The 26,398-nt window shown below is 46.6% G+C and overlaps 1 protein-coding gene across 3 annotated transcripts in view; it reads right to left on the minus strand.

Moving 5' to 3' along the window:
- Positions 1-26,398, minus strand: part of ZNRF3 (zinc and ring finger 3) — a 101,103-nt gene that overhangs the window by 39,402 nt on the left and 35,303 nt on the right. For 2 of the 3 annotated variants that reach the window (XM_080405719.1, XM_080405718.1), the window contains exon 2: positions 1,172-1,297. In XM_080405719.1, the coding sequence (XP_080261845.1) occupies positions 1,172-1,297 (126 nt within the window). Of the gene's footprint in view, positions 1-1,171; positions 1,298-13,478; positions 13,590-26,398 lie in introns of all 3 variants that reach the window. The other variant, XM_080405720.1, reaches the window with a different exon arrangement.

The following is a 26,398-nucleotide window of genomic DNA, read 5'->3' on the forward strand; positions in this document are numbered from 1 at the left end:
GAAAAAAAAGTTGTTTTATGCTGAAATTCAATAGAAAGGGCACTCACTTCTTAAATAGATGTTTCTCACCATGTACAAGCTAAACTCCCAGCGGATTTTAGACAAGCAGATGATTTCCCATTTCCTCTGAAATATAGGGGTTTTAGAAGTTTTGTTTATAAATACACAGAGACAAGTTTTACCTACAAAATGTCAACCTAGGTTTTTATTTTCTGCCCGATATACTACATTTTCCCTGCTCACCTGAAGTCACCAACACTATACTACCAAAGACTCAGCAACCTCAGCCAGCTGGATTTTAGAATGAACCCCAGAGATTTTAAGCATTTTCAACTACTCAGTTACTGGTAGAACTTGTGGCCTATGCTATTTCACACACTTCCAACTACTCTAGACTTCAAATATCAACACGTAATAACCTCAATCCTCAAAAACTCTAAGCTATTAAAAATAAAGATTGCTTCTAATAAAAAAATAAATCACAAAAATAGGACAGCTTTCTGGTTTTCTTTTTAACTTACCTGACAGCAGTAATGACATCTTAAAGACTTCAGCTCATAAAACAAAGGGAAATGTTTTGTAAGGAATTTAGATTCCAGAAGCTGTATTCCACAGGGAGATTCCAGCAAGAAGAAAAATTTTATTTCTTTGACCAACCAATACAGTAAGATTCACTTGTTATTAGAGATACCTATCCTGCAATTAAAGCAAAGAGATCTCTCCCAGGATTGAAGACTTCTCTTCCCCCAAAAAAGGAAATTAATGTATGTCTTCTGAGAAAGCTGTACCCAAGGAAAACCACTAAGATGCTTTTATTTTGACTGCTTTTGGTTAGAAGTTTCCTTTGATTGAGGTAGCATCACACCTGCAGTTCACCCTATTTCTACTCCAATACTGCTTCTGCTAAACTGATTTTTCCAGAAGTCTTTGTTAGGCTCCTACGGAGCTCAGAAAGGGAACGTGTGCGCTCAGCTCCCCATCGCTGTCCCTGTCAAGTGAGTTACAACATTATCTTTCCCTGAAGCATCTAGTGTGAAAACAGGCAACATGGGAGTATTTCGAGGAGTAAAGGGAGTTTTCTCTTGGTTTTTCTTGCTGATTTTTCTCAGAAAGGAACTGACCCTTCCAAGAAACAGTTCCATGCAGCATTTACCCCAAACCGCCCCCTTACCTTTCCTAAGACAGTGAGGCATGGCTTAGGCTCCAACTCTGGCTGTTCCAGTTTCACCACTCCTACCCAGCCGTATTCATATAGGTCTTCCTCGTCATTGCTATTACACAGCCCGAGTGGATGCATCTGAAACAGAATCAGAAAGAAACCTTTAGCCAATCAGTAGCATTCAAAAAACATACAGATTGCTTTCAAGTACCTTGGTTTATAACAAATACACTTTTACATATTAAGATACACCAGAAAAACTGAAACAGAAGGCTGCTTATATGAAGGATTCAGTATGTTTCCGAAGCATGCTATCAGCACATCATCTTGGTTATTACCCTTCATGAGGGTAATATCTTTGTGTATAAACTAGGGTGTGAAACATTTAAATCCTTACACTATTTACTATGTTCTCCTTGTTCTCTTTTTCCTTCAGCTAAAATCTCAGATTTTTCACAGTGAAGGCTCTTGCCTAAGAGCTGCCCAGGCTCTAACATATACACAGAAAAAGTTCTTTGCAAAAAAAGTCTGTCCTTATCCAGCTTCATGCCTTTCCTTAAAGCTCACTTCTGCCAAACAATCTAAAGAAAACCACAAACTGTTACCAACACTATGACAATTTTGTTTTCTGGTAGCTGATAATAGTAGGAGATTATACTGCTCAGTAATTTACATATCTCTCTCTCACTAATCCATGCAAAGTAGCACCATGTAATGGTTACTAATCCTGCCATCTCTCCTGCATCACCAGCTTGTCGTTTTGTCCTTTTCTCCCATCTCTTGTACCTTGACTTTCATTTTGCAAGTCATTCAACACAAGGAGAGCTATTTATATTATCTTGTGGGGCCCTGACTTTCCGAATAACTCAAGTGTGACTCAGAATAACTACTGTGAAATATGGGAAACACGGCGGTGATCTGACATAATACAGAGGTTCTCCTACCACTCATTTTTCAGAATTCATCACCAATCCACCTGTATTTTGAGAAAAAAACTGGCCACCGCAATACCAGAGTAGAATCCTCTGCCCAACTCCTAATTCATCCTTCCTCTTTTTTTTTTTTTCTTATGAGTTACTATTACACACTACTGCCTACAGCCTCGCACGGACGAGCAGTTCAACCCACTCTAAAAGCTTGGGACAGGTCTATCACTGGAGGATGAATCATCTCCTTACACGCAGCATGGGATGGATGAACTGTTCAGCTGAGAGATATGACAGGGCAGGGAGTCAGGCAGAGCTCTCTCTCCAAAACTGCCAGGGCATATATTCCAACCTAATTAACCCCAAAAGGAGTCCGTGGGATCCTTTAAATAAACACAAAACTTTAATCTGTATTAAATATCTTCAGAAACAGAGAACCATTCCCTTGATGTAATTCCCTTGACGTACACTGTATCAATTAAGCTTTGAAACCATAACCCATATCTAAGAAGTTTCTAGTTCAAAATCCTTGAAAAGTGCTGGGGCACTTTCCACATGCCTGAAAGGGCAAAACTGAAACCACGGCTCAGGTGCTTTTATCCAAGGTTACAAAATCTGTATGCATTGCTGAGGGTTTAAAATAACTTCAAAAAGAGCCGCACAAATTTTAAGTGGGTTAGTGTTACAGAGCAGGCAAACAGTAAACTAACAGAGGAGGAACATTTCACTCTGTAACCCTATCGCCTCAAAAAAGTCCTGATAATTAAAAGAAAACTTCCACCCTTTTTTCCTTTTCTTTCTGTCTGCCAGGACACGGCATTACGCTGTGACAAACCACTGTATGAAGCACTCAGGATCCTTCTATACACTGTCATGAGATGAAGTATTGGTCTCTTTTTCCCAACCATACAAAAAACACTGTCTCTACCCACTTTAGTCCAGAAAACATCTTGGAAGAAGGCCAAGAATAACAGAAAATTCTTTCCACAGCTGCTTTCCTCCAGAATACTGTTATTCCGTAACAGCTCCCAAGCGCGAACAGCCCTTCAGATCACAGTCACCAAAGCCATCCCGCAGTTATGTCCCTGGAAATCAGGAGAAGCTCAAAGTTGAAAGAGCTTCTTCTCCTCCTCTTACAATGCCTGTGCCTCCCCACCTTTAGAAAGATTCTGTCCCTTCTCGGTGACAACACTGGCGGACACCCTGCCTCCAACAGCAATGCCCCAAACACCTGACAAGACAGCCTTCCCATTTAAAGGCAAAAAAGCTGTGAATTACACACAACTCCAAAGGCAAGTATCTGCAGTGTCGAATATTACAGGTTTCTGAGTGGGGTTTTCAAGACAGTCAGGAATGTGCAGCAGTCAAGCACCTGGCATGCCCTACCTCAAGCATCTCATCTCCATACACCTGGGTGTCTCCTACATGGCATGGAGCACCCAGGAAGATAGCAAAATCAAAGCTGCATTTCTGAACATTCCTGTCTTCTTCAAAAAGCCAGGTGGCCTGGAAAGGGACCTATGCAAAGCTTAGCAGACAAAACTCATAGGCCTGGAAGCAGCAGAGCTCTCAAAACTCAAATAACCTCCATATGTCTATCAAGAACTGACACATCACTTTAAAAAAAAAAAGCTTTGCTAGACCTTTAGGGTGCCACAGCTATCAATCCCTTATGATTTTAGACTTTACTGAATACAAAAAAAAAAAAAAAAAAGAGCTTTTCAACCACGATACAAATATTAACTTGATGTATTTTGGGAGGGGAAGAGCAAGGCACAGGATTTAGCACTCCAAAGCAGTTATCAGCAAACTACTGTTTATAGGGCTTACACCGGTGACCTTCATGGTTAGACCCCCATGGAAAGACTGTAACTGCCCAGAATAAATTCTCTTTCCTGTCACAAGTAGCACGACCAGAAGAGACATGAGAACTAGTCAAGCGAGGAAGATGGTGAAACAAAATCCCCATTTTTAGAAAGGGAAAAAAGGATGACCTGGGTAACTACAGGCCAGTCAGTCTCAACTCTTTGCTTGGTAGTATGATGGAGCAGATATTCCTCAAAACTATGATAACGCTCACAGGAAACAGAGAGGTGGCTAAATCTAAGCCAAGATTTAAGGACAAATCTAAGGGCAAGACTAAGGGCAAATCCTGCTTGACAAAAATAGTGTCCTTCCATGACGAGGTTACAGTGCTGGTGGACAAGGGAAGAGCGACTGACACCATCAACCCCAACTTCTGCAAAGCACATGACGTGGTCCCACACAACATCCTTGTCTGTAAAATGGAGAGACATGGATTTGAGGGCTGGACCACTTGGTGGAAAAGGAATGCGCTGGGTGGTCACGCTCAAAGAGTTGTGGTCAGTGGCTCGACGTCCGGGTGGAGATCAGGGACATTAGGAGTCCATACGGGGACCAGTATTACTGAACATCGTTCCTGGGGACACGGACAGTGGGACTGAGCACATCCCCAGCAGGTTCCGGGTGACACCAAGCTCAATGGGGTGGCTGACACTCCACAGGGACCTGGACAGGATGGAGACATGGGCCCCTGCAAACCTCATCCAGTCCAACGAGGCCAAGTGCAGGGTCCTGCACCTGGGTCAGGGCGGTCTTGGGAACATGGACACGGGCTGGCGAGGAGCGCGCTGAGAGCAGCCCCGCGGAGAAGGACCTGGTGGTACTGCGGGATGAGAAGCTCAACACGGCCCAGCAACGTGCGCTCACAGCCCAGAAAGCCACCCCAGCCCTGGGCTGCATCCCCCGCAGCGTGGCCAGAAGGGCGAGGGAGGGGGCTCTGCCCCTCTGCTGGGACCCCCCCCACAGCGCCGCCCCCAGCTCGGGGGTCACCAGCAGAAGGACACGGACCTGTTGGAGCGAGTCCAGAGGAGGCCACGGAGATGGTCAGGGGCTGGAGCCCCCCTGCTGTGGGGACAGGCTGGGAGAGCTGGGGCTGTTCAGCTGGAGGAGAGAAGGATCGGGGAGACCTTACGGCACCTCCCAGTGCCTGACGGGCTGGCAGGAAAGCCGGGAGGGACTCTTTATCGGGGCGCGTAGTGACAGGATGACGGGTAACAGTTTCTAAACTGGAAGACGGAAGGTTTAGATTAGAAATTCTTTACTGTGAAGGTGCTGAGACACTGGCACAGGCTGTGGGTGCCCCATCCCTGGCTGGGCTCAAGGCCAGGCTGGACAGAGCTGGGAGCAGCCTGGGCTGGTGGAAGGTGTCCCTGCCCGTGGCGGGGGCTTGAACTGGGTTGTCTTTAAGGTCCCTTCCAACCCAAACCATTTGAGATTCTATGATTAGCAGCAAAAATACAGAGCAGTCAGGGACGCAAACCAGCCTATGGCTCCTGTCAACTCATTCCAGGTTCCCATCACACACCAGCAGCAGAGTCTTGCTGAAATTAAGGCTGCCACATCATCTGATTCCTGCTTCCCGCAGACCATAAGCCAGCAGAAGCTGCAGAGGCTGAAATTACCAGATCATTTTGACTCTAGCTTCAACCCAGATGGATTAATGAGACCCCCAAAGGCACTCAGCTCTTTCTGACAAACCGGTAACCACAGTTGTTGTCTCTCTGGTTCTCCATGATAGAACCACAGGTCTCTGTCTCCTCTTGTATGAAAAAACTGATATGCAGCTTCCAAGATCATAAAGGATGGCCGCTCCTGCAGCATAGCTTTGCAGAGCTCCTACCTTCCAACCAGAAGAAGGTAAGAACAGGCAGCATATCAAGTATGTTCTCCCTTCCAGCAGAGGAATACGCTGTGCAAAGACTAGAGGAAAATCTTAAGAGAAAACCCTCTCATCTCACTTTACCAGATCAGCCAAGAAACAAGAATGTGCATCCATTAAGAAGGATTTCAGAGAGCATCATGTGCTTACAGCTGCCTTGGACAAAACATGCATGACAATATTCGCCAGTCGCACCTGAGGCATGTGTATCATGCTGTAGGTACCAGTAGGTATCAGGCACTAAGTCTGAAATCCAGAGACTGAATCTTGGAACACGCACTAAACCCAAGACCAATATTTGTAACTAAATGAGCTGTTTATTTTAAAAGCTGCACAAGACTTCAAACTGAATGGGGGGTATGAAGCTGGACTGCAGAACAGGTAAGAATGAAGCACTGTATGAGATCTGAAAAATACCAATTATCTTTCTGGCAAGAGGTGACTTCTGCTCAGCATTTACTGGTCGCTATATGGCATTCTGAAACTCCTTTTCCAAATACCAGCAGCCCCTTCTTCTTGAACTTAGTGCAGAGAACTGAGTTTCCTGGGAAGTTTCTGAACTCTATCCTGATGCAAAAACCTAAAAAAGGAATTTCTGGCAAGTTTGTCAATAAAGGGGGAAAAAATGAAGCAGCAACTCATCTCCTCAGTACAGAACTCACACCACTCACACAGTTGTATTCACCCTGAAAGCAAGAAATTTTCAAATTCTTGTCCAAAGCCGTAAATTGGACGCACTTGGAACACACATTTTTACTCACAAACTATAGCAAGGTTGTATCATGACCTAGTAAACAGAAGGTGGCTGTGCTCTGACTAGCAAACAAAACCCAACAGCTGTCACAGAAGAATTCTCCTCCAGCATGGCCATGCTGGCCATCATTGCTGTGCAAGGAGAAACGTGACTCCAGCAACTGGATTCCCTGTTGTAGTCCAGCGACCCAGGCGCAGAATGTCTACCTTACATTTCCTCCGGTGCGTAGGTGACTGAAGCAGGGAGAAGACTGAAATTTATTAAACCACCACACAATGGCACAATGATCTTGCACATGAGAAACCTCAAACCCAAATGCAAACCCCAGTGTAAGCAGTAAGCAAAACAAATAGGGTGCCGCAGGCTGTGTGCTGGCAAATGTAGAGAACTTACTAGGTACATCTGCAGGCTACAAACTCCTGAGGATTTTGTTGCATCACACTGGAATCTCACCAGAGTAATTAACGAAACAAATTATATTATGCCAGCAGTACTCCCTCAAAGTCCGTATGCTTCAGGAAGGGTCAATTGACAAAAACATTGCACTGTTCAATTAAAAACATGTGCATTGCAAAGCCAAACTCTTCCTAGACTACTTGTTCCAGTAACTCTGAAGATCTACAGGGCCAACACAAATACTCCGCTAAGGGATGTTAGACACATTAGTCATCAGCTTTGTGTAACCATTAACATATCAAGGGAACTCATATCCAAGTACCCAGTGTCAGCTCTTTTAATAAAATGGCATCATGAAGCCAATGACAGGTTGTACAATGCACCGATTTACTGATCTTAGCAGGATCAGAACATGGGGAGCACGCCTGTCCCCACTCTCCAGCACCTTCTCTGGGTTCCTCGTGGACTTCTGTGACAGTCCTCCTCTCACATGCTCGCCGGGTGCTCTCACCTGTCCACGTCGTTCAGATTTCAGGTTTTTACTGCAGATTGTTTAAAACTCCACTGAAGCCAGCTTCTCCATCAACCTCGTCCTGATCTCAGGCCTCACGGATAAATTACCAATGGCAATCTCATCACCTTCCTCAAAATCCTGTCTCTACCCCACCTGCCAAGAGAAGACATTCACTTCCCCCACCTCAAACAATCATCTGGGGTTTTGATAACATTTTTACAACTCTTCCAAAAATCTCTCATTGTGTTTGTTTCCAGAGGGAATGCACATCTCTTCTTTATACATCAACTCACCAATTTTGACCTTACCTACTAAAACTTCCTTCCCCCTGAACACACCAAGCCCTGCAGTAACCTTTCTGACCAGCATCATACTCATTGTGCATCACTCTGAGCGTGTAGTTTATGCAGGAATCTCTTCTCTGCATAAATTTCTCTCTGGCTTCACATCCCAGCCAACAGGATTTCATTCATGCTAACAGCAAAGCCAGCTTCAGTGGTCCAGTCATAGGGTTATTTGGTGTGTTATTTGGTTTGGGTTTTTTCAATTTACACTACAATTAAGGATCCCAAAGGACCTAAACAAACAAACAGGAAAAAAAATAATACAAAGGCTATATTCACACCATGTGGAGATCACAAGTGAGGTTCAACCTTCAAGCCATTAAATCCACATGGTGTATCATGCCACCAGATGTTTATTGGCTTGGGTGTGGCAGCAGGACAGTCATCTCCACACACATCAGGGTGATCCCCTTATATTGCTTTGGAGCCTGTGCTAGCCTGGACAAACCAGGCTGGCATTTCTGTGTCTTACACAGTTCCAGCAATTTGCAGAGAGACAGAGCATGTCAGCACTATAAACAGATTTCCTAACTTCGGTTCCACTGAAAACAGAACAACGCAACCCTAACGGCTCCCAACTCTTCCCCTTCCCTGCCAAGACATCCGTTCTAATGAATACAGGCCAGGTCTGGATAACGAGACCTCGACGGTCTTAAAAACTTCCATAACACGCCTTTGAGATGGAGCATTACCTTCCCAAACTTTCTTCTGGTTGATTTCTTCATTATAAATTCAATCCTTTCGATCCCACAAGCCACAAAACATCGTTCTTTCTCCTCCACCCTTTGGGCAAAAAACACAGCTGAAAGATTGCCCGTGTTACAGGCGTTCTGCACAGAGCAGCTGCGCAGCGCTAGCAGCGTGAGCCCCGCTCCTCTTACAGACTCCCTGCAGGCACGCAGCAAGGCACACACGGCGCTCAGAACGTGTGCTCTGGCCACAGCAACACGAGATCCACAACAGTCCAGTTAAACAAGAATCTCTTCACTAAAATTACCTATTTATTCTTCCCATTCTTTTCCTAGTTATATTTTAGTCTTCCTCCAAACTGGGCTGCCAATGTCCCCCCCTGTGCTTAACCCCTTATAATTAATCAGGTGTTTTATCTCCTGACAAATAACAAGTGAAGAGATACAAGGCGCATATATTTTTCATTCATTTTTGGGTTTTGATCCTGTATTTGAGGTTGACTTGATTATTTAATAAAAAAAAGCAAAGCATCTCTTGGATTTACTAAGTCTCCCAGACACCTTTTGCTTATTCGCCTTGTTCCACTAAGGGCACCACGAAAGGCAGTCAGCCCATCTCACACGCAACGTGCACCAACAGAACCTGTGGCTGACTTTTATTCGTAATTGAACATACAATGAATAAAAGTATCTCTGAAAAGCCAGGTAAAAATTTACATGTATGTCAGAGGGCCAAAGTAACTGCGTCGATCTGGAGCCTCGGTCGGTAATGCTGCTGTAAGGACTTTTGTGCTTTCTGTGGCAGAGGACGAACGTGCCGAGAACGTTACATACAGTTCTCAGTTCATGAAACAAAGGCCAGGGTAGCAAGGCACCCTCTTCCGAAAAACCGTAGCATGACTTCTGCATGGTCACGAAGGAGTATGGGCTATAAAATTCTATAAAATCTAGCAGAACCAGACTCGATACTGCTTGTTTGAATGAAAATCACACCCTGCCCTGAGCAGTATCTCTACTCTTTTAAGGCTTTCCGGCCTCTAACGTACCCGCACATTCTGAAATACAAAACTAAAGTATTTCCCCCTTTGTTTCCTGTTTGGGACAGAAAGATTTGGATGACCCAGGTATAACAAAATCTCATGGTTTTGCAACAGTAACCAGAACTGACGCTGCTGCAACGGCAAGGACTGGGTGGGGGGCTGACCTTACCCTGAGCACCCAGGTCCCATCCTCTGGGCAACCACCATCCCTCCAAGCATGCAGAACCGATTTACTTGCAGAAGTAAAATTTACCCGGCAGGAGAAGAAAGGGCAAAAGTAAAAAGAGATTTAAAAATGGCTCACAGATCCACGCCAGGAGCAGATAAGAGTGAAATATACTTTTGTAGCAGCAAAGTTAGTACAAATTCTAGACCACCTGAGACCTCAAAATAACACTGAAGGGCTTTGGGGACCTACCCCTGTCCTGAAGACCATAAATGAGGAGGATAAGACAGGCAGGGCAGGCTTTTGCCTGCATTCCCAAATAAAAAGCAACGTTATGCTCAAGGTGCATATCACAAGTGTCAACCCAGTAGCACAATTCTGAAAAACACATCTTCAAGACACATAAAAATCCAGAGAGTCAGCACCAGGGCCAGTAAGAATGGGCTGCACTGACAGAAACCTCTTCTGTCCACAAAAGCACTCCACCACATCAAGCCAGAAGTAGTCAGTGGATTCTGCTCAGATTCCACAGGCTCACACTGCAGCAGCCTCAGCAGATCACAACAGACAGCACGTATTGCAATTTTCCGAAAGAGGAGTATCAACCAAAAGTGCATTTTGAGCTAGCGAATTGAAGAATTCAAGCTTGAAACACTGGTGTAACTTCTGCTGATCAGGAGCCTGGATGGGGCAAAACACCCCCCCACCCCCCCACCCCCCCCCGCTGCTGGGACAGGTGGTGCTTACACAGGGCCCCCAGTGCAAGTGTCTGTCACATCCTCGCGCGGCTTTACCAGTGAATTAACCCCGACCCTCCAGCAAAGCAGTGGCTTTCTGACTCTCCACCTTGGGAAGATGTCTGTGCAATAAATGCCAATAGGATCAGCTGTCTGACCGGACTTCACTGCACGGCTAGAGAAGTGTTAGGAAGGATGAAGGCACTGTGGCATGAGGACTTAGGCCACCGAAATGAACAGAAAATCAAAATTAAAACCCGTGCTGAAATACTAAGGGTTTTTTCTAGCATGAACTTCCAGAAAGCAACATCTAGAACTGGAATAACTGTGTGGAATTTTAATGTTTGAATGGAGTTTTTCAGCTTGATAGAAAGTGGTGGGGTGGTTTGGTTTGGTTTGACGTGAAGAGAATGCCGTGGCTCTGGCACTGAACTGCACCGTAAACATCTGACCCAACTCTGCAGCAGGTTCTCCAGGAGGCAGGAGGCATCTCAATGCACCTGTGTGCTGGGAAAAGAGGGAATTGAGACCTTGCTCAAGGGTCCATGTGGGCTGTACTTAAGCACTCCCCTACATATGTACCAGGTTACAAATCAAAAATTACAATTATCAAATAGGAACAGCAGCCCTGACCCTCCTCTACCAACATCATTCCACTATCAAAGCTCAGTTCTGTCCTTCCCACCTGACACAGTCAATCGATTTGGTTGCTTATTCTGTTTTAAAGCCAAAGAAATTCTATGGAGATCAACATATTACCTTAATAAAAGATTGGGAAGGAGCTGAGTAGAGAAGAGCATCATTCCCCAAGGAACCCTTCCATATCCCAGGACACTTAAGGTGGCCATACGGACCCAGACTCCTGCCTCGCAGGCAGCTCACGCGAAGAGTCAGGCTCTGCCAGGCTCGCTAGTGAAGTTGAGCTCCAGCTGGGAAGTCAAGCTCCGCAAATACCAACTTGAGTGCCAGTTCCAAGTGTCGGTCTTGACGTACTTAAAATTGCCATAATTAAAAATCCCTCCCTTGCAGTTTAAATGCTTCCCTGCCCCTTCACATACAAAAGGTCAGAGAATCCTCTCCCCTGCACTGTCCTTAGGTGGCTGTCCTGGTGTAACCCCAACCGGCGACCGAGCCCCACGCAGCCGCTCACTCGCTCCCACCCCAGTGGGATGGGGGAGGGGGTCAGAAGGGTAAAAGGGAGAAAACTCCTGGGTTGAGCTAAAGACAGTTTAATGGGTAAAGCAAAAACTGCGCATGCCAGCAAAGCAAAACCAAGGAATTTATCCACCACTCCCCACCGCAGGCAGGTGCTCAGCCGTGCCCAGCACAGCAGGGCTCCATCCCACCTAACCACCATCACTCCCAATGCCCCCTCCTTCCTTCTTCTTCCCCAGTTCTACATGCTGGGCATGATGCCATGTGGTCTGGGATATCCCTCGGGTCAGTTGGGGTCAGCTGTCCCAGCTGTGTGTCCCCCCCAGCTCTCACTGAGGGTGGGGTGAGGGGCAGAGAAGCCCCTGGTGCTGTGCAAGCACTGCTGAGCAATGACTAAAACATCCCTGTGTTATCCAGCACAAATCCAAAACTCCCCATGCTGGCTCCTGTGAAGAAAATGAAGCCCACCCCAGCCAAAGGCAGCACCACGGCTGTGGTGTGACAGACAGGGACAGCACAGCAACACCGGCAACGTGCGTCTTCTCGGGGGAGAAACCTGCTTGGGAGCAGTGGCCAGCACCTCCCCGGCCCCCGCCGCAGAGGCGTGCTGGAGGCACCGCTGTATAAATTAAGATAAAGTCAAAAGAAAAGGCACCGACTTCATTTTCATTTTCACAAGACAAAAAGGTCAAGGGACGCTGACTTTTTCAAAAAAGCTGGGGAAGCACCTCTGCACCCCACAGCGATGCGGCGCCCCAGGCTGGAGCTCCTCACCTTGCCCCGCAAAGGAGAGAGCCGAGGGGCCGGGGCGCGGGGCCACGACGTCACGCAGGTTGAAGCCTCTCCCCACATTAAAGCCTAAACAGATCACAGGACATGAAAGGATAAGGCTGAATGAAAACATCTAGACCAAAATTCAGGCTCAGGGAGGATACAGAGTGTTTCTGGATCACAGACACGTTTCACTTCAGACACACTAAACAAAACACATCATGGACAAACTACGAAGGCAACAATAAAACCAATTATTTTCTATGATCAATAGTTTCAAATAATTGCAGCAAAAAGCAAATTGAACACACTGCGCTGCACAAAGCCTCTAAAACGGAGCAGAACTATTGAGTCTTTTTGTGAAGACTTGAATTCCTTATTGCTCTAGGGCCTGAAACAACAGATCCACCATACGGCTTTCCCACCCGGAATGCACTTGGCGTGGGTTTGTCTCCCTCCACACGAATTCACATTCCTTCACCAGACAGGCTTTTGAAGTAAAATGTATGAGGTTTTGCAGTATTGAAAAAAATTTTTTTAAAAAAATCAACAAACGAAAACCCCAAAACCAAACCAACCTGAACGGGAAGCCTATCATCAGGGACATGCAGTTTCTTCCCAAAGCTGTCCCCAGACCTGGCGTGTGTGGGAGCAGCTGGTACCTGCAGGGCAGCGAGCTCAGGGAGCTGCACCCTGGCCCCCTGCCCACCCCAGGGTGTGGGCGCAGGGCCAGCTAACTCGGGTGCTTCAGTCACCCACCCCCTGCTGTCCAGCCAGCACTGCCGAGCTCTAGGTCTTGCTTCCTTCCTCCAGCTCCATCGTCTGTGGAAGCTCTCCAAGAGACGGATCCAAAGCCTGGAGTATATCAAGGCTCAAGTGAAATAAGGCAACCAAACAGCCCAACTTTTACAGGGAGGAGAAAAAAACTGGGTATGCTTCTGCTGGGACTCGTGTCCTAAGTATCTCCCCTGTCAAACCAGGCTTACTCCACACAAGAAGCGGACGGAGCGTACATGTTCTCTTCAAAATGCAAAAAACCTAAGTCACCAAGCAGATTTTGAACAAAGAACAGCTTCTCCACTCACCACTGAAACACCAGAGGATGTGGCGTGCCTGATTCAGAGACAATCCAGGATGCCGCTGCTAGAATCTCCACAAGTTGGATGGGAAGGAGCAATGGGAAGAGGGGCACGCTCCTGAAGACGATACGGAAATATTGCTCAGAGATGCACAGATGCATTTAGGAAAGCATTCATTTCAGCTGGAGCTCCAACTGGCCACAGCTGTCAAGACTAGTAAGTTTACTAACAGCAAGAAGAATTGCAAGCAATATATGTCTGCTACCAAACGGGGCTGGCACAAGGCAATAGGAAAGCAAGCAACAAACAACTGGTAGTAAAGGAGGGTGGAATTGCGGTCATCGATGCAAACAAGGCACACAGGTGTCTGTGGGACCTGAGAGGATGCATCCAGGCGTCCCATGAAGGAGATGTGGCTGTCGTGATTGCAGAGCCATTCTCTACTACCTTTCAAAGGTCACGGAGATCACAGGGGAAGGCCCCTGATGACTGAAAAAGGGCAAAATACTGCACTTCTCAGCAAAAATGCAAGGACAGACCTGGGAAACCCCAGAGCAGTTGGACTCACTTCAGTGCCTGATAAAATTACGGAACAGACTGTTATGGAAGCTCTTTCCAGGCACATGGAGGACAAGATGGTGACTGAAAAAGCCAGTTTGGATTTACCAAGGATAAATCATGGTTGACCAATCTCAGTACCTTTTCTGATGAAGCAACTTGCTCCATGAATGAGGTGAGCTATGGATGTCATCCACCTTGAGTTCAGTGAAGCGTTTGATACTTCAGCATCCTTGCGGACAAGCTGCTAAAATATAGACTAGAGAGCTGGACCATAAGATGGTAGAAAACTGGCTAAACTGGCTCAGAGTCTGCAGTTACCTCAGAGTGGTGGTTAATGGCTCAAAGCGGCAGCTGGGCACAAGTGGAGTTCCTCCAGAGTCAATACGAGGTCTGATACCATTCAATATCATTATAAACAACCCAGACGAGAGGACCAAATGCACTCTCAGTGAAGCCTGCGGTTGACAACACACTGGGAGGGGTGGCAGATAGGCCAGGAGGAAGGGCCACGGGACACAGCCACTGTGGCAAGCTGCAAGCCTGGGCCCCCAAGAACTGCATTAGGTTGAATGAAGATAAAATGTAAGTCCTACATGTGGGATAGAGTGGTACTGAGCAGCAGTACAGGCTGCATATGGTCCGACTGGCTGCAGCGTAGCTCTGCTGGAAAAGAGACGAGGCTGCTGACAGACAGCAAACTGCATGCGAGTAAACAGCTGAGGCTGCACCTGGAGCACGTGTACAGCTGGCAGATCAAGGAACGCGATCATTCCGCCATACTTGGCACTTGTTAGACCACACCTGGAATAATGTGTCCAGTTTTGGTTGGAGAAGGTCCAGCAAAAGGCCATCAAGATGATAAAAGGGTTGGAGAACTTGACATATGAAAAAGGTCAAAAGAATTCCATTCATTCAGCCCAAAGAAGTGAAGGCTTGAGGAGATCCAATCAGCCTTACAGGCAGCTGCAGAGAAGACAAGAGGTTGTCTTTTCATGAGGGTGCATGATGACCAGACAGGAAGAAACATGCACAAGGATACCTCAGGGAAAATTCTGTTCAGATCCATGGAAACAGTTCTTCACCCTAAGAGCAATAAAACAGTGGAACAGGTTGCCCTGAGAAGTGGTGGAACATCCCCCACTGGAAATGTTCAAGATTTGGCTTGACAAGGGCCTGGATAACAACGATGCTAAGGATGTGCTTCCAATGGAAAGCTGGATCAGATGACGTCCAGAAATCCCTCTCAGCCTAGACTTCTCTATCGTTCTTTGATTCTAAGTTCCATCCTCCAAATCAAGGTAAAAACAATTTGCGAAAGCTAGACTTGCCATGTTGCAACTTCAGCAAGCTGTTGTCACATTCCTGAAATGGTTCAATGCACATCGCCCATTAGACATGCAACTGGTTTATGACTAAGCATCCCACTAAATAAAATTCTATTTGTATTAAAGCTGGACTTGTTGGACTAGCAGACTAAGCAGCTGTATAGAAGGAAAACTCAGTAGGGCAATCCTCATTCACTGCCAATGGGAAGGACCACATTAAGCATCATAAAAGTGACAGGGGCAGGAGTGAGACCGAGTAAGAAAGTTCTGAATATTAAATTCAGCTTCAGCAACAACCAAATTGTAAAGGCAGGAAAAAGAAAATCTGAGTGAACACAACTGCCGCTATCTGGTGTCTGCCCCTTGCTGGTGCTGGCCAGCTTCACCCACGTACTGGGCTGCAAACAACTGTCCAACTCCATCCAGCTGCTGGGTGTGCTGTGGGGCAGGGAGAGCACTGGTGCTGGCTCAGTCACACTATTGATACAGCTGTCACAATGAGCTGAAAAAACATACCCTCGGATTTCAAAAGTTTTCTGCAAGTCTTGCTTCCACAGGACACTTACAAGAACTTTGCAGTGAAAGTGATGGATTTCAAGTTTCCTTGGAAGATTCTGCTCTCGATTTTACCTTTCACTGGAGTCATAATATTTTCTTAGCAGCAACAGTGCATTACTGTGTTGGGTATCATACTGCTAAGCTTCTTTCTACACCTAACAGAACAGCTAATCTCTGCTCTGATTTTCCTCATCTATAGCCTTGGATGTACAAGATGTGTGTTTAAAAATGCCAGAAATTATTCATCAGCATAAAAAATGTTTCTGATAGCCCAAAAGCAAGGTCTAACCCTAACTGAACCAGACACATCAGTAAAGGCAAAGACAGACACACTGGAATACTGGGTGGCCAAAAACGCAGACTTTATGGAACTACGAAAAACAGTTGCCTGAGCAAACAAAAAGGGTTATGACAACACATTCACTTTGTCCTGCCTTCTGTTCCTACAGAACTACACCTCTCCTGAAGAAGACCTTTCTCCCCAATCAGATTGCCCCAAATTACTGGCTTTTATACAACATTTTTTATTTAGTGCTTGGCTCTAATCTGAATCTTTCAGTGCCCTCAGATGAGGAATCTGTGGGATATCATGCACGTAGTGATGCTTGAAGTAGAAATGAAGTAGAAACTTGTGGCAAGTTACCAGTTTCCCACTCAAAAAACATTAGAAAACAAGTGAAGGATGTTAAGTGAGACCCACTTTCACTATAGCAGTACAGGTCAGAACAAAGCTTGATTCTTCCACTCAGAAGTGACAGCTAACCAAAAGGAAAAAAAAAAAAAACCAAACCCAACCAAACATAAAAAACAAAACCCACACAAACCACAGAGTACTAGCTCATATTCGGTGAGAAACATGGAAAATTTCTGTCAGAGTAATGATGAGCTCAGCTCATTACATACACTGCCCCGCACCAAGACAGCCTAGAAACTGGCCCAGCCCTGTGCAATAAAGTCTGTGCTTTGTCCCAGCATGAACTACAGATTTGGTAGCTCTATGACATGGAACAATTACCCATGCATTCGTTAATGCCACTGAAAAACACCTAACTGCCATTACTTTAAAAAACGAAAAATCTCCACTTCTTTCATGTGAGAAGAAATTCAACTGGGCCACAGAACAGAGCCCAGGGCAAAAACGTGGCACTGGGTAGGGAGGAAAAAAGTAGCAATCCGGAGGAGTTTCCATCAGCACAAAGTAAGCCTTTTTAGAGCAAAGGCAAGATACCTGGCTAACACCCTCCGCAAGAACAGTGACTGGACTAATTGTATAAAGTATTTTAATATATAAGCTCTACTGGAATAATCAACATGACACCCTGACTCAAAAGGCTGCAAAACAGCCAAGATAGCGTTAGCAGCACTCATTTTTTGCATTTCCTCTTGAAATTTTACCTTCTTACCTATTAAAAGAGAAACTGCTTCTTAAGGACTACAAAAATGCCTTTACACTTATCCTCCAGGATAGACTTGAGTCATCTCAGCTGACACAGACTTCCCACCGATGGCTGCCACTGCTGTGATTCTGACCTTCAACAAAGATGCGGCTACTAGCACAACTGCGTCCCCGCAAGGCTGCATTTGTTCCTCCTACTTACAAATACAGTGGAATGGAGAACTTAACTTTTCCATCTCCGTCCACTCTTCTGTACCGGCAGAGCAACCCGTTGCCAAAAAAGTGATTAAAGGTTCTTGACTGCAATATTCCAACCCAACGTTACTAAGACCCCACCAGCAAGAAGAGGCTCAGGCTGTAGCTTCTCTCTATCGGTGCTTTTTGAAGAAGGCATCAGAATGTGCCATCACAGATGAGAAACCCAAAATCGTATAAATGGGAAAAAAATTACGTCTTTCAAGAGCTAAAGATCAGTTTTTTAAAAAAAAGCAGGTAGGAGTTGCTACTGTCTCTGCAGCCTGGTAAAACATGAGGGTTTATGCTGGCTGCAGCTGGGAGGTAGCAGGCTTTTTAGAAGAGGTGAAAGCCGGCAGCAAGTCCTCACCACCCCGTGCCCATCCAGACCGGCTTTGCTGGGCAGGGAGGAATGTCTGGCGGAAGTACAAAACTCCATTAAAACACAGTTTCTTTTTGCTTTCAGACTTCTTTTGTTGTTGTTGTTGTTGTTGTTTTGAAGAAGAGCATCCTGCCAAAAACCAGATCACCACACAATGTAACATGACAGGACCCGAGCACTTCGGCAGTGTGCTTTTCCTGGCTCACGGCTGTGACTGTGCGGTCCAACCCAGCGGGTAGCATTGAGCCCACAAGTGGCTTCCACCGCACTTTCTCCATAGCAGGAGCACCAAGCATTCCTGAAATCCTCTCGCAGTCCACTTTACTCCAGGAAGTATGCCAAACAGGATGATGAGAAACCCAGCCTATGCTGCAATTAAATGTAAAAACAGAGATAGGCTGCTGAACGCATCCACCGTGCGGAAAAGGCCAGTACAATTCCACAAGGCAGGCGGGCCAGTCCGACACACAGCCCTCCAGATCCTGTGAAAAGGAGCAGTAAACTCTGAGAGCAGCCAGGATAGGTTTTGTGAACTCGGGAAGCAGACCTCGCCACTGACCTCGCTGACCAGCACACTCATCACCTGAAGCGAGCAGCAGCATCATTCCCTTACTCCTTTGACACAGGGATACCCAGCCCGTCACACAGAGCATGTGAAACGCTTGGGAGCCATTCAGCTGCACCACAGCCCAGCTTCAAATCCCTCGGGAGAGGAAGAAAACTGCCAGGCAGTGACAGAAAGCGATGCCTGGCATGGCAGCATGCTCCCGGACACCCTCCTGCTAGGACTGCCCCAAGTCAGAGAGACGCTGCTACAAACACCCGCAGCACACGCACATAACAGATGTGTTCAGAACTGTCAACGCAGCACATCTGCACCAGATTTACTGCACAGGCAGGGACGGAGCGCACTGCCCACACTATGCCGCTGAGCCATCCCCTGCAACAAAAAGCAACTGGACACTAATTATTCCAAACACTTTGCAAGGGAAGCTCCTAGTCCATTCAAACAGAAAGCTGGCCTCTCCTTCCTTCAAAGAGTCTCAAAAGCAGAAGTCCATGATAAGATGTGCATACCCAAGATAATCTGAGGGCAGATTTCTTCTCTCAAGAATTTAAGTGCTTTGATTACACCGAATTCTCCTACCACAGTACCACACTATTGACAGAGCAAAGGGGAACAAAGTCATGTTTATAGTTGTGTTTTTAAATGGGTGACGGATGCTGGTAAAAGATGCAGGCACAATGCCACTAAGGACGGGGGAAACTGGAGAGAAAATTAGGAGTAAAACGATACCTTCGTAGATTACTTTGGCAGAAGATGGCTGCCAGTAGCTATATAGTAAAACAAGAGTTCTGGCCATATATAGAACAAGACAGGCCCCAAAAATGCACTGATGACCAGAATTTTAGACATAATCATAACTGGCTGGGGAAAATGGGATTACCTTACATCTCATGAACAACTACAGTTGTCCCATAGCACTCAAGTGGGGACTTGGAACTGCAAGTACCAGGCCAGTGCCACACCATCTCACTGGCTCAAGTTAAATACGTCATAATGGAGTTACAAATACTTTGTGAGTAAGTTTTCTAGCAGAAAATATGAGTAGGAAGTATGAAGACACCCTGACAAACATTCTACAACATAACGGGGTCTATCTGTTCAACCCCAGGGAGTGTTTGGGACACAAGAAGAATGAATATAACTATCCAGCAGCCAAAAAACCCCACTTGATTTAAACTGTTCACGTAAGGAACCCTAAAAGGAATTTCCATTTGCATTCCCTTGGCAAAAGCACATATGATGCACACTTAGAAAAGGAATGAATTTGGCTGGGATGAAAATTCCAAGAGTGTTAAGAGGGAATTAAAATACAACACACACATGTGTGTGCAGCAGAGAAGGTAGTATTTCAGTTTACAAAAGCACACAGCTCTGTAAAGATCTCTGAGCTACTCGTTTCCATTTTAGTAAGGCAGCTTAGCAAGTAAATTGACAGATCTCATGCTGACGCAAAATTTCACCATACTGTACATCTCCAGACCAATAGTAACTCTTATTTGTATGTGCAGACTCATTTGTGACCAATTTCCAAACCCAGTACAGTTCATTTTCTGACACACAATCTGGTCTGGACCCTGGCTTTCCAGGAAGTTCTTGATGTCACATGGAGATTAAGAGCCGACATCCTTCTCCAGAGGCCTCTAGGACCACTGGCAAGAGAAGATACTATTCTGTGTATTTTGCAATAATTGCTAACAAGCATAGCTGGTTTGCTTGGATTCAGAGTTGCGGGAAACTGTGCTAGATGAATGGAGAAGGGTATGGAAGAAGAGAAAGGCAAGTTAAAAACACAGATTCTTTATTTAAAACTCAGAGGATGCCTTGGAGATAAACAAAGTAACCTCAACAGATGCCATGCATCAAAAAAAGCACGCAACAGGACTTGCATGAATGACCACATGACAGATGTCATCAACCCCAAATTGTGCAAAGCGCGTGACATGGTCCCACACAACATCCTTGTCTGTAAAATGGAGAGACACGGATTCGAGGGCTGGACCACTTGGTGGAAAAGGAATGCGCTGGGTGGTCACGCTCAAAGAGTTGTGGTCAACGGCTCGACGTCCGGGTGGAGATCAGGGACATCAGGGGTCCATACGGGGACCAGTATTACTGAACATCGTTCCTGGGGACACGGACAGTGGGACTGAGCACATCCCCAGCAGGTTCTGGGTGACACCAAGCTCAATGGGGTGGCTGACACTCCACAGGGACCCGGACAGGATGGAGACATGGGCCCCTGCAAACCTCATCCAGTCCAACGAGGCCAAGTGCAGGGTCCTGCACCTGGGTCAGGGCGGTCTTGGGAACATGGACACGGGCTGGCGAGGAGCGCGCTGAGAGCAGCCCCGCGGAGAAGGACCTGGTGGTACTGCGGGATGAGAAGCTCAACACGGCCCAGCAACGTGCGCTCACAGCCCAGAAAGCCACCCCAGCCCTGGGCTGCATCCCCCGCAGCGTGGCCAGCAGGGCGAGGGAGGGGGCTCTGCCCCTCTGCTGGGACCCCCCCCACAGCGCCGCCCCCAGCTCGGGGGTCACCAGCAGAAGGACACGGACCTGTTGGAGCGAGTCCAGAGGAGGCCACGGAGATGGTCAGGGGCTGGAGCCCCCCTGCTGTGGGGACAGGCTGGGAGAGCTGGGGCTGTTCAGCTGGAGGAGAGAAGGATCGGGGAGACCTTACGGCACCTCCCAGTGCCTGACGGGCTGGCAGGAAAGCCGGGAGGGACTCTTTATCGGGGCGCGTAGTGACAGGATGATGGGTAACAGTTTCTAAACTGGAAGACGGAAGGTTTAGATTAGAAATTCTTTACTGTGAAGGTGCTGAGACACTGGCACAGGCTGTGGGTGCCCCATCCCTGGCTGGGCTCAAGGCCAGGCTGGACGGAGCTGGGAGCAGCCTGGGCTGGTGGAAGGTGTCCCTGCCCGTGGCGGGGGCTTGAACTGGGTTGTCTTTAAGGTCCCTTCCAACCCAAACCATTCTGTGATTCCATGCCTGGACAAAAATCAGCTCCCTTAACCTAGACAAGTTATACCAGGAAATGAAGGAAACCCATTTGAGTTTCATTTCAGCCTACTGTAGCTTTTGCCAGCCAGACTTCTGAGCCATACAGACAGCTGACATGGGGAGCCTGGTGGGGGCAAAACCTTAAAGGAAAAAACTTTGGTATATTCTTATCCATTTGTGATCTGCACTTTTTCTTGGTGAAATCTTGCATTATCCAGCAATCCTATCTTCCATGACTTCTGCTTTTGGTGGTATGTGCCAACAGAATTAAACATTGAAGTCGGCTCGAAGAATTGCATCTTCTCCAGACATGTAGAGTAAGGCAGGTTAATTCCCACAAAGGCAAAGAACTTGTGGCATATACACATGACTATTTGATCTAAAGATGGTAAGAATTCTTTAGCAGGTACAGTTGTTTTGATTTGGGAGAGGCTTTCAGCTATCTATGGACTAGAAAGGTGACCGGCAGAAAAGGGCGTGCTGTTTGACTCGTTAACCATTCATCACACTTACTGCAGTAGTTCAAGTGTCGTTCGTACAAGGATAGCAACTTCAAGGCTGCATTTTAGCAGCGAAGAGGTTGCTCCAGCGAAATACTCCGTGTATGTCTGACTTTGCACTAGCGGAAAGGCTGTTACAGAAACTCTCATTTTGATCATGGCCCTGTCTCCAAAGCCAGAACACAGCCATAATCTTCCTCTAAAACTGAACGTAGGGGATTGTTCATGCCACAAAGCACCTCGATGTTTCAGTCTGCACAATCCCTCCTTTCCTTCCCTCTCCTTTTCCAGCCTGTCCATGTGATGATAGAGGCTAAAGCTAGACTTGTTCTTTCGCGCAGTCCTGGCTTTGCTACAGCAAACCTGCTGGTTAGTTCCATCTTGCTTCAGTCAAAAAACCATCAGTGAAACTCCAACATTATTCCATTATTCATCTGCACATTCTAACTGCCTGCCCAGAAGCAAAACCCTTCTGTGTACCGATCTGTATTCTGGTCAAAGCACTTGGAAGGCTTTTCCAGCACCACAGCCCCCCTGACTGCACATTTCACACCCGAGACCAGTGACACGACCTGCTACCCGAGGTCCAAGCGCATCTGTCCTGGCAGCAAGGCAAACGTAATTACGGGTCCCGATGCAACAGCTGAGCTGAGGTAAGCTTGCCCACCCAAGAGGGGCAGGGAAATGTTCTCGCACGGGCTGAAGGAAGACTACAAAATGAAGTTCAGTAAGTATCACGCTTTTATTTCAGAGGAAAAGTTAGGTACACAGCAACTGCCAAAATGGGTTAGACTACCCAGCCCACGGTAGCAGCTCCTAGAACACAACACGGAGTTGTGATCTGTATGCTCACCTCTGCTCATGCTGTGTAAGTACAAACAGATTACATGAAGGTGGCAGGTACTGAAAAGACGCATCGATGCTGGGTTTCCTTTAGAGAAGTAGCAGAGGGAACACAAACTTACCGCTGCCCTTGCCCCATGAAGTCCCTTATTTCCAAGGGAACAACCTATTACTTTCATAAGTTTACATCTCTGTTCACTGTTTCTAGCTGGGGTGAAAGGAGAGAGGCTGAGTTTGCTGGTTGTTTTCTGAAAAAAAGGTAATACCAGGTGATCCAGCAATATTCCAGCTAAGGATAAACTAGTTACCTGCAGATACCTCCTACATCCGATTCTTCTAATTTGGGGTGATATGCTGCACTGAGGGGTTCCCACTGCATACACAGGCACATCCAAGTTATTTTCTTCATGTTTGTTGTAAAATACCCTGTTACTTGTGTAACTTCTGACTTTATTCATCAATATTCAACAGCCACTGCAACTGCCATCCCACTCTCCAGCCCCAGATGTTAATAAAGCCTGAAGAAACCTCTAGCAGATTGAGCGCTGACACAGGTGGATTGCAGTGACTGCACCATTGAGAAAAAAAGTGAGAAAGGAGATGGTAAAATCTGTAAAAGTGGGTGAACACTGCTAGTCACAATGCTCTGTACTAAAGCACCTCACCTGTTTACTGTAGTGACAATGGGACACTTGTCCCTGTGCTTTGTTTGACCCCTCCTAACACCTCACTTCTCACCCTCCAGCTATGAAGGGTTTTGTCAGTGTTTAGCAAAGCCTGGCTGTTCAGACACCCCAAAGCAGCCAGTGTCCACAAAAAATGCAGCCCAGGCAAGGGCTGTAGGGCATCCCAGCTGTCCCTGCCAAGGGGTTGGGCCCTGTGCTGTCCCCGAGGGCGCTGCCAGAGGGAGGGAAGGGGGACACAGGACACACACAGAGAAAGGACACCCTATAACTAAGAACAATTTTGTCCTTAAAAAGAGGGGTGGGGAACTAATGCCAGTGGATTGTTACAGGAATAATGCAATGTCCTCACCACAGAACTAATCAAACCTCCTTTGTCCTATATACAAACGCCAAACCGAAACTGCACATTTCTGCCAGAAACCATTTTCCATGTGCAAGACACTTTATCCATACAGAGAGGTACAAGCCACAGAGGGGAAAAAAAAACAGTTGAGAATGCAGAAAGCAACGAGGCTTAAAACGCACAACACTCCATCCCATCCCCCTTCCCTCATGCCAACCTCTCATCTATAATCCAACACAAGAGAGACAACAGGCAAACAGCAAGAGGTCATCTTCAAAGGGCTGGTTGCCAAGGGAGGCCAGCAGGCATGTCCCCATCAAAGTCCAGCAGCTGTGAGAGAGCCACAGAGGTGCAGCTTCCCCTGGGGCTGCAATGAAATTCAGAGATGGAGGACAGTGCCGGAGCTGCTCTAGTCAGCTATATAAAATGGGAAGCTTTGCACTTGGCAATACAGAAAGTATAAGAGAGAAAGGTTATGGTATTTTAATCCTTCTCTCCGCCCAGTTTTGCACTCCAGACACTTGAACCACCATTTAAACTCGTCAGGATACACACAGCAGAATCACTGCTGCAGGAGGCAAAGGCAGCACCAAGAATCAACTTTCTGCTCAGTTCAGAATTCGAACTCTGGCTCAGGGACGACATGCAGGACGGAGATGGACAAGGCACCGCGGATAACATGCAGCCTCCTGGAGTTTCATTGCTTCTCACAGAAAATACAAATAACATCTTCACAGTCAGAGCCTGTAAGACTGTCCCACAAAAAAACTGCCTGCAAATATTACCCGGCAAAGCATGTCTCATTTTTCCTGGAGAAAGTATGAGATAATAACACAGACTCCTAGCTACCTGCAACATTTGCATTAAAAAATTAGAAGCCAACGTATCAACAACCACAGATTCGGGTTCTCAGCATTTCAGAACTTTAGCTCTTTGTATTAAACATACACATGATGATCACCTGTACAAATTAAAACTCCTAGTCCTCAAATACAGGAAAAGAAGCTGCAAATGCAAGCAGTGAAATCTAACAGATTAAGTAAAATCGGAAAACAAAGAGGAATTCAAAATCGCTCTATTATAAACAAAAACTTTAACGTTAAAACTCTGACTTCAGTGGTTCCCAGAAGCTAGGAGCTACTCTGTTTTAGAAAACTGATTGTCAACTTCCCCTGGTAAGTGGCCTAATTAGTTGACAGAGCTTCGAAATACAGTCGTTGAATTATCAGGTAGTGGTAGGACAGAAATAATTCCATTATATTTACCTCCCACCTCATGCCTAGAATCTTCCCCAAAACACAGGCAGAAGGGAAGCAGCTGGCACTTGCCAAGGACGGGACAAACAGCCGCACGGCTTTAGCACACATTCTGGAGCGTGACGTCTCCGTCGGGGTCAGCAGGTGACGGCAGCTCGAGTGAAAACTCAAATGGCACAGTTACATGGTCTGAACGAATCCTCAGGGTGGCAACACCGAGGTCGACAGGAAGGAAGGCTGAATACTGAGAAAGTTCTGGATGACCACCTTGACTGAAAGCCAGTCTGAAAGCAAGAGGCACATCAGCGATACGATATCAGACTTGCATTCGTGTTAGCATGAGAAGTTTTTCAAGGCTGACACACAGTAGTTCATACCCTAAAGGTGTACCCTATTCCTTAGGTCAGCATGTGAACTAAGCTTTGAATATTTACATAAAGACTCTTTCAAGATTCTATAAACCATATGATCTCTGGCTAACAGAAGCTCCTTCAGCCTGTGCCTCAAAAGATGCCCTTGAAAGTTTTTGACTAGGACAAAAATACTGATGCCATCCACCACGGCAAGGCACGTTAAACAGCCTAAAACAGAATACCGAGCCTGTGCCTTTCAAAGTGACGTGCGAAAGTTGATTAAAGAAATGAATGCCTGTTGTCAGCAGACTTAAATTCAGCACGTGTCTGCACCATCACCAGAGCGTTGTCAGAGACTGAAACCAAGGACATGTTGAAAACCCTGCATAACGGATGTTTATCCAGAGTTTTCTATCTCTTAAGAGCAAAGCAGAGCGTAAAGTTTGTACCTGCGCACACAGCAGACCTGACGCCACCTACCCCACAGATGCCATGCCCAAAGGTGGGGCTGTGGGGCATCCCTGCATCCCTGCCACCGCATCTTCAACGTGCTGAGCACCCCAGGAGACCTTCCTTAAGAACTGAAGCACTGTATACCAGCTTGGCTTCCTTCTGTTGAGCACTCTGAGCATGACTTACTCTCTGGGAAAAAAACCCACCACTGCCACCTCTTTGAGATGGTGCTTGGGAGACAGGCTCGCAGCTTGGAGGCGGGAGCAATGATTCCTTGGGTCCCCGTGCAAGCAGCACCTCCTGGACACACAAGCCCAGGGGAGGTCAGGTTCTTGCACCTGCTGCTCTCACCACCCGGACCAGACTTGCCAGCACCCGACCTTCTCCTCCACGTTCTCTCTTAGCTGCTCCCCCTGTGTTGTGGTATTTCTAAGGAATCTTATTCATTACTCTGTCTTGATATG

This window comes from Falco punctatus, assembly GCF_963210335.1.
Source record: "Falco punctatus genome assembly, chromosome: 1".
Classification (NCBI taxonomy): domain Eukaryota; kingdom Metazoa; phylum Chordata; class Aves; order Falconiformes; family Falconidae; genus Falco; species Falco punctatus.